At 42.6% G+C, this 16,143-nt stretch overlaps 1 protein-coding gene across 12 annotated transcripts in view; it reads left to right on the forward strand.

Moving 5' to 3' along the window:
- The window catches only part of ELAVL4 (ELAV like RNA binding protein 4), a 161,968-nt gene that overhangs the window by 130,657 nt on the left and 15,168 nt on the right, over positions 1 to 16,143 (forward strand). For all 12 annotated transcript variants that reach the window (XM_058442790.1, XM_032160797.2, XM_032160803.2 and 9 more), the window contains one exon: positions 3,987 to 4,090. In XM_058442790.1, coding sequence (XP_058298773.1) covers positions 3,987 to 4,090 — 104 coding nt within the window. The remainder of the gene's footprint in view (positions 1 to 3,986; positions 4,091 to 16,143) is intronic.

A 16,143-nucleotide genomic window follows, 5' to 3' on the forward strand; every position in this document is an offset into this window, starting at 1 on the left:
GTACAAATGCATACATCCATTCTTTCATTTATCAAGCATTTGTTGATTACTTACTATGTGCAAGGATACAAACTTCTATGAGCTAGTTATTATGGGAAGATGTGTTTGGTTTCTAAGGGGAAAAGTTGGATATACAAATTATTATAACAGAATAAAGATGTTGCCATGTCATAGTAGGAGGAGACATTGTGTATTTGTGTGTGTGCCTATGTGCCTATGCTTTATAAAAACAGAAATATTGAAGTTCAGATTTAAGAACAGCTTGTTAAAAACAAAAACCTGTTTAATTCAAAATACCCTGAAGTGCTTTAAAGTGTAGCCATTACGTATAGCAATTTTCTCTTGGAAAGTACATTCTGAATTATAAGTTTCCATTTCAAACTGCCAAGAATGCATTTCCTGCCCATGCATGATAACTGGTGACCATTCACCCATGCCTGCTGGACAGGATTATTAGGGACTGGTCACAGTAAGGGTTGTAGGTCGCCTGGGCACCAAGGGGCCAAATGCTCACTATAGTTTCTAAATTTTGGGGGCAGTCTTAATTTCATATCTTATTTTTTAATAAAGAGGATTCAATAAACATAACTGATGATTTCCTTTTTATTTGTTCAACTTCCCATCAAAATAAACTCATAAATTGGGAACAAAAATACAGCTTGTTTTAATTTTCTGTTCTGAAAATACTGTTGCCAACCTTATGTTCTCAAATCTTGCTACTGCTGATAAAGGGAGAAAATGTAGCCATTTAGAAAAAAAAAAAGAATAATAAAAAGATATTATTTCTGGAACGCAGATACAGATACACTAGCTCTAGGCTCCAGACTGGATGCCTCAGGCCCTCCCAGCATAGCATTTCTCTTGGTCCCTATAGAAAAAGTGTTGCTATTTTTTGTGAATGTGTTTCATCTATTTTTTTCTAGGTACACTTACATACAGAACTGCAAATCTAAAACCCATCACCAATATATGTCCACCAAAATTAAAACATAAAATTTTTCCTCATTTTACTCTCCTTACTACTGAAATAGTTTCTAAAAGAAGTAAAGCTTGGGTTTTTATATTTTCTACTTAGAGATTTAATCCTCTATAGGACATGTTAAAAGAGAATGCTTAGATCCATAGAGTATTTTTTATTAGACTTAGCTGAACTCCTATGATGGTGAGAAGCATGTTAAGAAAATCTGTTCATGAACTAGGCTAACCACAGGTAGTTTCACTGTGGTGCCAGACTATCTCATATCTTTCAATTCACAGGCAAGTTTTTCTGCCTCTGTCCTCCTCTTGTTCAATGCAATGTTCTGTTTTAGAGCTTGCAGTTCATTATTTTATATCAAGGAGAATCATCATCTTTTTTTCCTCTTCCTTTCTGAAATGATGTTCATCTGTTTTTTTTTTTTTTTTTCGTTTTCCCAAAAGCACCTTCATTCTTGATGTTAAATGCAATCTCTCTCTACAGCTAGAGCAGGTGATAACACAGTTGTGCTAATTGCAGTCAGGAACTAAGGTGATGGTGGATTTGGGACTGATACAAGCGGGTGGCTTGACATGATACATCTTGCTGGGCAGGGCTCCTTTCCCTCATTTGACCTTCAGAATCTTCCTAGGACTTGAATGTATTTTCCTTCCTCCAGAAGCAAAGGTCTAAAACAAAAATAAAATATAGAATGTAAAAATTATGCCCATTATATTTATTTTAGATTTTCATCAATATATGAGTAATTTTAGAAAGATGGATAGTGTGTCAGGAGCATGTGCCACTGGTAAGCATGATTCCTTCACATATATTCCATCAGTATAAATAAATCAAGTACTACTCCAATGTGAGTTAGGTCTAATGTTTGCTGTTAAGTGGTATTTTGTTTATATTTTTCATAATTTATTTTAATTTTACACAAATTAAATTGGGCTGGATAGATTGACCATCTGACCAGTTTCCTAGAACGTATGCATAAGGTTTATCATTGAGATAATTGTTTTAAAAATATCCTTTAAAAGCAGCTCAACTTGATGAATGACTTTTTAAAAAGTGATTATAAGAATACTTTTTTGTACAGCAATTTTTAAAGCTTCTCATATATGCAAGGTAAATATGACTGAGAAATTTGCATGATGAAAATGTATTTAATTAGGTGAATTATTTAGCTAGGTTTGATGAGGTGGCGCCAAATTTCGGATAAATGATATTTTTAAACCAATGAAATTGGCCTCTGTATTTTTGTATTTGCAAAATGAAATTTTTTGGAACATATGGCAGGGTCTTGTAATTCACCTCTCCCTGCCCCCTCCACACACACACACACACACACACACACACACACACCACTCACACACCATACTTACACAGTGAGTTGGAAAGAGAAGGGTCCCAGCAGCTGGAGTGCACCCAGCATTCTCTCCTTCCTCTTCAGTTACTAATCCTGGCTGGTGAAGGGCATGTCTGGTAAAGTTTGCCCCTGTCTTTCTTCTTCTCACCCTGTTCTTCCAAAACAAAGGAATATCCTAATGGAAGGTGTTGTCATTTTGGGTTTTCCATTTGGGGTCAAATGCCATTGAGCTTTCTTGTAATTCTCTTTGCTCCATCCTATAACAAAGTCACCCATTTTCTCATCCAGAACCCAACTTGTTTTCCCAGGTTTCCGCCTACAACCAACACAAACACAGACATTTACCAGCAAAACAGAAGCTGTTGGAAAGATTTTTTGGCCGCTGAAATGGGCTCCTGTCACCAGGACATGGCAGGCTTTTTGCTGTATTATCTCCCAGCCCTGGCCCCAGTACTCCAAAGAGAGCTTTATGTAATCAGTCTTTGCTGACATGTGACGTCCTGTCATTTTCCTCCCCTTCGGCTCTGCTGCCGCCCACAAATCAATAACATTGCTTGGGAAGTTCAAGTTGGTTTTGCAGCCACCCCAAGCTCTGTGTTTCTTAAAGGGTATGTCAGAAAATGTAGTTTCCTAATGATATTTCTGGCTGATGACACATGGCAGAGCTGATGGACTATTTATAATCAGTGGCACGATTGCAAGCACATTATTTTTATTTCACTTGGGGGGAGCCCTGTCACTTGCTACCTCTCTTTGCAGACAAGTTGATGCCATCTCCACCTAAAGTAGCTAAGTCCTCTTTTCAGAGTGTATTTGCACTCTTAGCTTTGTGTTAGGAGCTCCCCAGCTCTTTCCAGTAGAAACCCCCTCTCCTTTTTCTTTATTGTTCTTTGGCTCAGGGGATGATGAGGGTAAAGAATGATTTGTAGCAACTGCTTTAAATTCTAGCTATGCCTGCATCCTTCACTATACACATCTCTAGTCTTTGCTACTCAAATCTTGCTACATCCCTCTGAATGTGGGTGTGGCTGGCATGACCGAGGCAATAGACACTGCTACTGTGTCCAGCACTTGCCTCAATTTTACAGGCCTGAGCAGAGCATAGCTGTCTTTTGTTGAGCATCTACTCCAATCTAGGCAATGTACTTGGTAGGCATTTTATGCACAATCTCTCACTCTCTCAAACCTACCTGAGGTAAGTGCTATTATTTCCAGAACAGAGATTGGAGGTGGGAGGGGGAGAGAGATTAAATGACTTCCTTACAAAGTCACGGAGCTGATAGGGAAAGCTCTAGGACTCCAGTTTAAGTCTCTTCTGACAAACCACATCTGTTCTCTTTCCACTACCATGTCCTGCCTCTTCCTGATTATGTGGACACTTGTGTATCTCTTGTGTGGCTGTGCAGGGGCACTTACCCAGTTTTAGCTTGCACAGCTCCTAAAGTTTAATAGCCAATGAGAGTGAGAGTTGGAGGAATTGGAAACCTCTCAATCTGGGGGTAAACCCTGGTGTAAGAGGAACTGTATACCAAAGGAGAGTTTTGACTCACTGCAGTGGGAAGTGTTGCCTCTATAAAGATACTGAGCATGCTCTCTCTCTCTCTTTCTCTCTGTCTGTCTCTCTCTCCCTTTCTCTCTCTCTTTTTAATATTTCCACAGGACAGAGTTTAGGGTATGGATTTGTTAACTATATTGATCCAAAGGATGCAGAGAAAGCCATCAACACTTTAAATGGACTCAGACTCCAGACCAAAACCATAAAGGTAAGAGGTGATGTGCTGGCTCCTGATTCAGGAGGCACTGGTTAAATTTCATTCTGTTGATCTGGTAAATCCAGGCTATGTGGGGGCTGGAAGCAGTGTTCTTGATTTATTCAAAGAACATTTACCATCCACTATACTAAATGGGAGACACAGAGTGTTACAGAAGAGTGAGCTGAGGGTTGAGTAGAGGGAAGGGACCACAAGCTGTGAGACCTCCAATTAAGAGGGCAGATGGGATATTTGGGATTCAAGACCCCACAAAGAGGACCTGTGAGCCTGAGTCTGCAAAGATGGCCAGAGCTGAGCCAAGGGAAAAGGCTGAGGCAAGGAAGCTGTTCCAGGCAGAGGAAACAGTGCATGCAAAGCTGTGAAAATGTTAAGACATTGTGAGCAGGGACAGCATATAAATAGTGTGGCCTAAGTTTGGATGGGAAGGTGAAAAGATGAGGATGGGAGGTGGCAGGGCCAAATCAGGAGGCTTTGCATGCCAGGCTGCAGCTTGGCTTTACCTAAGGGTGGCTAGGACCGTCCTAATCGAGACTCGAAAAGGGAGCATCAGTTATAAATAAACGCACCAGTGTACCAGGGATGGGTACTATAATAAAATCGATGAGAACATAGTATGGGAATGACAGTAACATTTCAGCAATCTGAAAATAATTAGGTGGGTAGATAATATCTCAGGAAGGGTTGTTTTAAGTCAAAAAAGAAAAACAGTAACCCAGAGCCTGCTCCTCCAGAAGGAGGTTTAAGTTTCTGTCACTGGATAGTCATACTCTCGTTCAGACTTCACTTGTGGGATCCTTCAGGAGGTAGTGCTGTTTGCCTTGGGGATTCCCTTCTCTAGACCATTCCCTAGAGGGTGGTGGTCTAGTGGATGGAGCCTGCCTCCTCCTCGGCCTTCCTTCCCTTTCTTCCCCCACCTCCAGGCAGCGTCCTGCTTAGGGGCAGCTGCCAGCCAATTAATGAGTCCCCATCTTTCATAGCCTATTAAATTGCAGGGAAGTGTCTCCTGGGCGCTCTTATCCTCACGACAGCAGGTCTGATGCAAAGTAGGACAAAAGAGAAACCTCTCCCAGAATGGAAATCTATAGATGGCACCAGCTCTCAGCATCTGAAAACACAAAACCAGAACTTTTTAGTCCAACAAAGCTACTTTTCCAACATCCAGCCTGATAGAGGAGACCACTGGTATAAGATAATCTTAGCTGGAAGGTAATCAAAACAAAAACAAAGCAAAACCTTTCTCTTTTTAGAATATGTGATTATCTTTCTTTCTTTTTTAAGCACCTTTACTTTTGCAATTGAGTTTAGCTTATTTCTAAAGATGATTGCTTTCCCTGATCTCATACAGCCTGGTACACAAAGATCCCAAAATGGACCTGATTCAGGCTCCTCAGTCTAGGCTTAGAATCATTTCCTATGAGTTCTCTAATGAGGAAATAATCAAGAGTTGTTTAATTATGGGGTAGTCTTCTGAGAGGCAGGAGGATTAATTTCTTTCAAAGTAAAAACATACCTATTTTCATGCTTTAAGTAAAGACCAGATGCTCATGTCACCTGACTCTTTGATGAGGCCACACTAGACTGAGAGCTGTATTTGTAGGTTTGATTGATTTTCTCTGCTATCCAGTTCAGCATTAGAATGTCAGACGTTTACTCTTCCCTTGACAGACAGCCTGACCTTGAACTGAAAAAGGTACTTTTCTTTACAGTTTTCTTGAAACCCCAACTCTTCTCCAGGGGCTTAGGATCAAATAATCAACCTTCCATTTTGCTTTTTTTTTTTTTTTTTTTTTAAGTATTCCATAAGGCTGATTTGGTTTCCCCAAAGACTGAGTAGACCTGGCTTTTCTGGTCTCAGATGTACCCCCTAGCCCATCATGCCATCAGATGCTTTATCTAAGTGGATCTTAGAGACAAGGAACATTGATTATTTTCTTTCTATAAAGAGTCAGTCTGCCTCCTTCCGTTATCTATATTTCTTTCCCCACCCCCTCACCCACCCTGTGCTCAACCTGCATCAAAACGCTGCCAACACATTTGCACCCAGCGGTAATGTGGGCTTCTGAGGCACTGTAGGATTCAAAATGCACGATGCCACGGCTGAATCAATAATTTCCATTCTCCACTACGAATGAAAATTTAATGTGCAAACCTGGGGATTTCAGCCCTTTCATTAAAGCAGTTTATTTGCTGTACTAAAAATTAAGTTTGAGTGATAGGTTCCTTTATTAACTTTTCTTCCCTTTTCTAAAGGGACACAATGTTTAAGGTAAAAATCATATTAAAGGGAAGAAAAAAGCAAATCCCTTTTGTGTGCCGTTTAATAGTCTCATCATTTATTAATTTTTTTAAATTGCTTTTTTGTCTTTCAGGCCACTGTTTACCTCTGCTTCAGTTTGCTTTGATAAGTAACATGAGATTTATCTCTTTGCTCTGACTCCCATGAAGGAATAGTTAACTTGCCTATCTGGAAAAAAACCAAGTATCTTCTTTGGAAGTGTACATTACAGAGGTCTCAGGACCATCTGGTACATGTTTGTGAACTTTGGTCAAAGTTCCCCCTCCTTTTCAAATTTCTGGAGTGCAAAACATTCTACTTTAAATGTTATGCACAAAATAGGTTCAGGCAAATCAATAGTTAATTCCAAAGCTGTGAAGGTTAGTGATTAACAGCTGGATTCAGGGAAGGTTCTGGAAAGCTCTAAGGGAGTGGTGTAGACTGTAGTGAGCCGTAAAGAGGACAGCTATTCTGCTGCTGCTGCTAACTGTTTAAACCCAGATTGTTGCCAGATCTACTGGTTGTTCAATACACATGAAAATCTAGATTTTTTGGCTGGGCGTGGTGGCTCACACCTGTAATCCCAGCACTTTGGGAGGCCCAGGCGGGCGGATCACGAGATCAGGAGATCGAGATCATCCTGGCTAACACGGTGAAAGCCCCGTCTCTACTAAAAATACAAAAAATTAGCCGGGCCTGGTTGCAGGCGCCTGTAGTCCCATAGTCCCAGCTACTCGGGAGGCTGAGGCAGGAGAATGGCCTGAACCTGGGAGGCGGAGTTTGCAGAGAGCAGAGATTGCGCCACTGCACTCCAGCCTCAGCGACAGAGCGAGCCTCCATCTCAAAAAAATATATAAAAATAAAGAAAATCTAGATTTTTTTCCTGCCAATCTTCCAATTTTTAAAAGCTAGAAAATAACTCAAAGAATTTTAAGAATTATGTAGGTGGGCCAAACAGAACTTAATAGTTGACCTTTTGACAGGTAGTTTGCAAACCACCCCCCAACCCACCCCCACCAAAAAAAAAAAAAAATGAACTCAGATTTAAATATGCAAACATCGTTTTGCCAGTTGGTAGTGAATGGCTCATTACAGGTCCACTACAGGCTGAGCATCCCAAATCGGAAAATCTGAAACCCAAAATGCTCCAAAAGTTGAAACTTTTTGAGCACCTACATGACACTCAAAGGACATGCTATTGGTGCTTTTAGATTTCAAGTTTTTGGATTAAGGACATTGAATCAGTATAATGCAAATATTCCAAAATCTAAAATCTGTGGTCCCATTTCTGATAAGGGATACTCAACCTGTACTAGGAGGTACACACAAATGATGGTTCCCAGTCAACAAATACCCATTTCCCTTTTATTAGGGGCAGTGTTATGTGACTGTGTGTGAATACTGACAGCATTCAGAGAGCAATCTGACCTCTGTTCTCCAGGAGCATGCAGTCTAGGCATTGGCACAGCACCAAAGCAGAGAAAGAGCATGATGTGTAATTAAGCTCCCAATGCATAGTGTGGATGGTGACTCCAGGGGAATTGTTCTTTGGGTTATAACTTCTTTGGTGGGAGAAAGTTCCCACCACACATCTTGGAGATCAGGCTCAGAGACATGAAGTGACTTGTCCAAAGCCATACAACAGGCCAACAGTGGAGCTCAAGTTAGCTTCAAAAGGGCCTCTGAAGGGTTCTGCCAGAAGAGGAGCTGCGTAATATGTTAGCATGAGCTTGAAATAATAATAATAAAGATTAATAGTAATGCTAATTTATAGTGAGTATTCACTCTGTATCCAATACTATTATAACCCTTTTACATGCTTGATATCATTTCATCTTTGAAATATCCCTGGAGCTAGGTGCTTTACACACATCAACTCTAATTCTTAAAATAGCCCTGTCAGGAGGTACTATTACCTCCTTTATACAGGTGAGGAAACTGAGGCCCAAGGAGGTTTAGAGACACACCCAGGATGACACAATTGATAAGCGAGACTTGGAGTAAGAAAAAATATTTTAAAAATAACTCTCTGGCAGTAGGTCGTAAGTGTTGGAATGTCACACTGCCTGCTTGCTCAGCAACACGCGCATTCTGTGACGGTGTGTGGGTGTGTATTTGGCTCTGTGCACACATGGGTTATACTCTCTGGCATGGGAAGGAGAATAAAAAGCAAACAAATGAATTGTGTGTCTCCTCCAGGTTCTTTAGTAAACAGATATGGCTCAGGGCTTCTGCCATCAACCTAGGGACAGACCTGACTTCATTTCTTCCTGGGTCCCTGCTTTGCAGGCTCTGTGCTAGGTCCTCAGATTTAGGTGAATCAGAAATGGCAGTGCCCGGCCGGGCGCTGTGACTCACGCCTGTAATCCCAGCACTTTGGGAGGCCGAGGAGGGTGGATCACGAGGTCAGGAGATCGAGACCACGGTGAAACCCCGTCTCTACTAAAAATACAAAAAATTAGCCGGGCGTAGTGGCGGGCGCCTGTAGTCCCAGCTACTCAGGCTGAGGCAGGAGAATGGCGTGAACCCGGGAGGCGGAGCTTGCAGTGAGCCGAGATTGCGCCACTGCACTCCAGCCTGGGCGACAGAGCGAGACTCCATCTCAAAAAAAAAAAAAAAAGAAATGGCAGTGCCCTAGAGATTCTTCCATCCGTGTGAGTCAGAGAGCTATGGAGTATGGACCATGGGCTTACATTCACTAGCCTGCCAGAGGAGCCTGGAACCCCACTTGGGAAACTGGGTCATTGTTCAGTGTTTCAGCCCTCAGCCCAGTGGAGATGACTTGCCTCATTTAGGAGTTTGGGATGAGATTTGTTTAGCTTTGTTTTTGGTTTGTGTGTGTGTGTGTGTGTGTGTGTGTGTGTGTGTGTGTGCTTTTTTTTTTTTTTTTTTTAGACAGAGTTTCACTCTTGTTGCCCAGGCTGGAATGCAATGGTGCGATCTGGGCTCACCGCAACCTCTGCCTCCCGGGTTCAAGCAATTCTCCTGCCTCAGCCTCCCGAGTAGCTGGGATTACAGGCATGCACTACCACGCCCAGCTAATTTTGTATTTTTAGTAGAGACAGGGTTTCTCCGTGTTGGTCAGGCTGGTTGTGAACTCCTGACCTCAGGTGATCCACCTGCCTCAGCCTCCCAAAGTGCTGGGATTACAGGCGTGAGCCACCATGCCCGGCTGGCTTTGTTTTTTAAAGTTGTCTCTAATAGGGATCATTTTAGACTCTGGAAATGGCTGTGGATTCTGAAAAATTATTCCTGGTACTCCTTGACCCCACACCTGATGCCTGTCCCAGGCCTGACCTTCTGCTGGGCTCCAAAAGAACAGCTTCTGAATTTACATTGTAATTTTATCCTTTTAGTAAGAACTGCTTCAGTGAAGTTGCATTTGGTCCAGCTGTGTCACATTAATCAGGAACAAAGAAAATTAGTACCTTCAAAAGAGAAATACGTTTACCAAAGTTTTGGATTGGTGTTCAAGTTACATTGAGAACCTTCAGTAAAAAGTGATCCAAAATGGAATGTGAGGGTTTGGTATCACACCCCCTAAACCTTTTGGAGTGTTGGGACACCTATTTGGGTTTTGACCTAAATGTGAGGAGTAGGATTAAACAAGCGTTCACTGCTGGCTCTGCCTCCAGAAGCTCCTGTCTCATGGGGGACACAGACATGCAAAGGACCAACTCTAAAGCAGTGGGACGGGGCAGTCATGGGGCTGCAGAGGTTTCTATTTGATATTGGGGTTGGGGAGATAGGGAGCTGTGCAAGGTTTGAGTGAGTGAAAGATCTGATCAAAGTAAAGTTCCAGGAAAGTTCATCTGTCAACAGTGCACCACATAGAATGTTTGACAGATGAAACCAGAGCTTGCAGGCTGCTGTGGTAGGTTTTTGTCAGCCTTAGACATTGGTTTTCATCAGCTCTATTAGGAGCCTTATCCACTCATTTTTAAAGCAAAACATGCTTCTTTGTAAATAATTTGGTATGTACAGAATCGTATCATGAAGGCAATATCAGCCATTCCTAAGCCAACAGTGTTAACATTTTTATGTATTTATATATTTCCATCCTTTTTTTTTTAAATTGAGACAGGGTATCACTTGGGAGTGCAGTGGTGCAATTCCAGCTCACCATAACCTCCACCTCCCGGGTTCAAGCAATTCTTGTGCCTCAGCCTCCCGAGTAGCTGGGATTACAGGCACCTGCCACCACGCCCGGCTAATTTTTGTATTTTTAGTAGAGACAGGGTTTCACCATGTTGGCCAGGCTGGTCTCAAACTCCTGACCTCAAGTGATCTGCCCACCTTGGCCTCCCAAAGTGCTGGGATTACGGGTGTGAGCCACTGCGCCCAGCCGATTTCCATCCTTTTCTTATTGTATTATATGTACACAAATGACTTAGTGACTTACCTTTTTTTAATAATTATATTAAGCTATTACCCAAATAATTAAAATATGACTTTAAATAAAATATTTCCAGAGGACAGGTATTGTGGGTGATTGCAGGACTGGATCTGGGATGAAGGGGTAAAAGAGCTGCTCCTGCCACTCTGAGCAAATCTATGAGAGTTAGCACTCAGGCAGGCAGCGGGTGAGAGAATAAGAAAGACATTTAGCCATGAGGCAGCGGCCCAATTCTGGAGGGAGCAGGAGCAGAGAAGGGGAAGGTGTGTGAGGGAAGGCTTTTCAGAAGGAAACACCTTCCTTCTCTGGGAAGGAGAGTGAGCTCCTTCATTTCCACCTCTTCCTGTTGTGATGCTGCTTAACCACTTCTCCATTTTCACTTTATTCTTCTAATACACTAACGGTGCCTCCGGGGGTCTTTCCACACTTAAGCTTTACAGGTTCCAGTTTGCCCCTCCCACTTCTTTCTCTTGCCAGGGGTCGTCAGGGAGCTGCGCCTCCCCCTCTCCTCCCTGCATCCACCTGCCTTGCTAAGGGTCTCCATTCTGCTGAGGCATCTTTTCTTTGCACTCGGCATAAGCAATTATTTCTCCTATCACTGCTCTTAATGCTTCCTGGAGAGTTAGCAGATCATTTTTTGCTGACAGATATCACCCCACCCAGAAATGATGGACTGCCTCCCTCAGTCTTGTTAATAATAAAAAGGCATTTTCTCTCCTCCTTCGTTTCCGCTAGAGTCACAACCTGGGCGAGAATGCTTCTCTGCCAAGGTCAGCAGGGGCAGCTGGATCACTGAATCCCCAGGGAGCCAAGAGAGAGCACGTGGCAATGCCGGCGGAAACCAGAGACATGTTTACCCCAGTTGTACTAGCAGCCCTCTCTTTCTTGTGGGAGATTTTATTTGACTGCTCTGCTTCCCAGTGCCCTGTTCACTTCCTTTGAGTGAATAATTTCAAATACAAAGATAGGAGTTGGAGAAATGGAAATACAATTCCCCTCTTCTCTCTGCTCAGTGAAGGTGATACGATCCCAGTATCTTGAAGGTCATTCATAGTGTCCTGTGTCCACATCTAAAAAGGAGATTAGACCGGTATGGGTTGGGAAGGCACAGGTTTTCAGAAGTACATGGAATGGGGTCTGGGGGCTTTAGCTGTCTGCAAGTGTAAAAGAAGCCAACAATGTGATGTGAGCTGCTTCAAAAACAAAAAAACATCAGCACAACTTTAGCTGTGTTGGGAGAATTATGGACTCCATATCACAGAAAATAGTGGTCCTTTCTTGTCCACTCTGGTCAGCCCATCCTAGTGTCTTATGTCCCATTCTCAGCTTCATATTTTAAAAGATTGTCTAAAGGTGAATGACAAAGATGGGAGAGAAGTCTCTGCACCCACAAATTCACCTCACAATGGTTGCTTTTCTATTCTCTAGGAAAGAAAATTCTGCAGTGGCCCTGAGGCATTAGTTTGATCCTACATTTCAAGAATCTGGGAAGAGAACCTGTGTAGCTATCAGAGTAGAATGTTTGCCTTGGGTGGTAGTGAGGCTCCAATCATCGGAAGCATTCAGATGAACTCATAAGGGATGATGTAGATGGGATTTCAGCCCCACAATGGAGTCTGACTAAATGATCCTAAAGGTCCATTCTAGCTCTAAGATGCTATAATTCTGTGTTGTTTCTGGTTGTAGAGCTGCTCTGTCCAGCATAGTAGCCACTAGCGATACATGGCTATTTATATTTGAATTTAAATTAACTAAAATTTAATAAAATTCAAAGTTCAGTTTCTTAGTCACACTAGGCATGTTTGAAGTGCTCAGTAGCCACTTGTAGCTAATGGCTACCCATATTAGACAGCACAGATAGAGAACATTTTCCTGATCCCAGAAAATTCTGTGGGACAGTGCTGGCCTAAAACATCAGTGGCCCTGAGGATTAAAGACTCACTTCTCCATGGTGCTCCTGCAGCCTCTGGGCAGGATGGCTGGTCTGTCAGTGATCATAGAGCAACACACTCCTCTTCCTTCTCCCCTTTTGTCCATTCAAAAGAGCTCTGAGTTCAGATGGAAAGTCAAGTTCCAACTCTGTCAAAAACTGCTAAGGATGACCCTGGGCAACTTACTTTACTTCTCTGGACTGGTTTCCTCATCTGCAAAATGATTTTTTCCAGTTCCAACAGTATAACTAATGAATTATAGTGTGATCTTTCTGGCTTGGTAACCTTTCAGGGAAAGTAACAGTTTGTGCCAAGCACACGACTTTTATTTCACTGTCTGGATTAGTGTGCCATAGTGGAAACATCCCAGAACACGGAATTATATCCCAGTTTGTCTCTTAGTTCAGCTGTGTGACCTTGGATAAGTACTGATCTCACTGAGCCAGAGTTTGTCATCTGGAAAATGGAACTAATGATATGTTACTTGTAGGGAATCGTAGCTTACAGTGGATGCTCAAGAAATGCTCCCCAGGATGAAGATGATGGTGAATGGTGCTATCCCTAAGGTGAACATTACATGAGGAGAGGGGAGGACTTTTTTCCATCTACATGTTTCAGAGATGAGTAAGGGAGTAAAGAATAAGTCTGAATTTTACTAAGACTCGGGCAACATATATAAAAAGCTTTGTATAGGGGAAAGTATTATGAAGCTTCCAGCTGGCCACAGTAATCGTATCAGTCTTTTATAAAGCAGGAGCCAGGAGTTGCAGTCTAGTGAAGAGACTGAATCTGGGGCCCTGAGCCCAAGACGAGATATTCCACTAACCAGTCCATGAGACCTTTACACAGCTCTCCCTTCTGGAGGCCACTAGATAGACAGAGAGAACTTAGTACGTAATAAGTATGCCTCTTGGATAATTTGATAGATATTTTAAAAGAAGTTGCAACACACATGAATCTATCGTCACATCTTTTCTATTCTTTAAAAGAAATACTTGTCTGGCCTACTAGGTGCCAGACACCCTTATGATATTCGTAGATACCCTTTAACTGCTTGATTCTTTCTGGCTTCTTCATCACGTCAGAGTCAGCTCTTATAAAAGAAGCTAAAATCCGCGACATACAGTATATGACACATTTCATTTCACTTGAGAGAGCATTTTTTTTTTTAGCTCTTGCCCTGATAAAGCTTTGAGACTAGATGCCACGGGGGTCTATGGAGATCACCAGAATGCTCAGACTCATAGGGCAGGTAAGGTGTTATCACACTTGTAGTGCCTGGGATCAGCCTGGGATCTGGGATCAGGATTCCTATAGTGGGAGGTAGGGTAAGTGTAACTATTGCCACTGAAATATACTGCCGTGTATCTTCTGTGGAGTCAAAGGAGAGGAGAGTAATTTGTGCCTGGGACTCGTGGAGGAGGTGGCATTCAGTATGGGCCTAGAAAGATGGGCAGGAGTTTATTCTGCCATGATGGTGAACAAACAGCAAAACAAAGACATGGAAGTAGAAATTTTCTGGACATATTCAGAAAACTGTGACCATGTTTTTGTCTGAACTGGAGCATAGGGTGCATGAAGGGGTTGGCAGGAGATGAGATGTTGGGCCAGATTCCAGAGGGCTTTGAATGCCCAGGTAAGGGGTTTAGACTCCCATCACAAAATGGCACAATTGGAACTCATTAGAACCATTACCATGAAGTTTTACCTCTGATAAAAGAATAGCACGTATCAGGTGGCAGGTAGGGGAAGTGTAAAGAGTGGTGCTACATAAGCAGATGCCTGTCCTGCCTGTGAACAGGCCTACAGCCACAGGCACAGAGGTAAACTGATCCTCACAATCAAAGCTGCTGTTTCCAGGAACCAGTTGGCTTCTTTCTTCTGTCCCTGCTCCTAGAAGTGGGATTGTAGGTCCTTGAGAGGATTTGTTCCTAGAAGGCCCTGGCAGCATCAGAATCTGTTCTCTGATTCCATTCTCCTCATCTCCCCAGGGATTGTCTGCTCTGGGGAGTTTGTATGCACTCAGAGAAAAGGGTGTTACAACAGATTGGGGAAAATCTGCAGCCTGATCTTCTGAAATGATTGGTTTGTGTGTGTGTGTGTGTCTCCTCTGCTAGACTAATAGTCCTACATGTCAGGGACTGTTGTATTCATCTCTACACCCTTGGTGTCTAGCATAAGGCCTGATTACATAGCAAGTGTATCAAAGCCATTGTTTATTGAGCATTTACTGTGTGCCAGGCATTGTGCCTAGGAGTCTTAAATGCATTTTCTTGTTTAACCCTCAAACAGCTCTATAACAGAGCTTCTAAACTATGTATTCAAGTGATGCATCTCAGAAAGGTTAAGTGACTCACCCCATAGTCACACAGCTAATAAGGGTCAGGTTTCAAGTCCACATCTTTCCAACCCCAAAGCACTTGCTCTTAATTGCTGTCTCCTTTTCATTCTAGAGCAGGTGCTCACTTTCAGTTAAAGTAACATAAACAAGAACTTCTTTGGAGTGATTTGTCTCAAAATATAGTTACCCAATACTCTAACTAGCACCTATCAATGAGACTTATAGGATAAGGGGTGGTAAGGACAGAAAAGATGGCCCTGGAGTGTGAAGCTAGAATAATAATAGGAGAAGAATGGAAGCTACAGGGGAGACAGATGTGAACTCAGTAGAAGGAACAACTTTTCAACCATTAATGAGGCTGGGCATGGTGGCTCATGTCTGTAACCCCAGCAGTTTGAGAGGCTGAGACAAGCAGATCATCTGAGGTCAGGAGTTCGAGACCAACCTGGCCAACATGGTGAAATCCTTTCTCTACTAAAAATATCAAATTAGCCGGGCATGGTGGCGCATGCCTGTAATCTCAGCTACTTGGGAGACTGAGGCAAGAGAATTGCTTGAACTCAGGAGGCAGAGGTTGCAGTGAGCCAAGATGGTGCCACTGCACTCCAGCCTGGGCGAGAGTAAGACTTGGTCTCAAAAAAAAAAGTTAATGATGGCCAGCAATAGTGTAGGATGCCTCATGAAGTGGTGAGCTTCCTGTCCTTGGAAATGTATACATTGAATGGTCGGCTGTCTTGGATCATGCCGTGAGCTTTTGGGGCCACTTCCAGCATCAAATTTCTTTGAAGCAGATTTCACGAATATAACTTTCTGCTGAGTTCACCATTGCCACCGCATGTCACCTTTATGTGACACTTACTCTGTCTCCACTTACTATGAACCACAGTTATAGAAATTTGCAGTTTTGTGAACAGAATGCCTAGCTCATGAAAAAAATCCAGTCAATGATAGAGGCCACGTCATTACTCTAATCCAGAGGGGCCCAACAAATGGCATTGCTGTTTTCCACATCCAAGTTCTAAACCAATTGAGAAGTAAGACAAAAGAGAAAAGTGTATGGAATCCTAAGGTCATTCTTATTGCCAATTAAGGCCTGGATGG

Source organism: Hylobates moloch, unplaced genomic scaffold, assembly GCF_009828535.3.
Source record: "Hylobates moloch isolate HMO894 unplaced genomic scaffold, HMol_V3 SCAFFOLD_8, whole genome shotgun sequence".
Classification (NCBI taxonomy): domain Eukaryota; kingdom Metazoa; phylum Chordata; class Mammalia; order Primates; family Hylobatidae; genus Hylobates; species Hylobates moloch.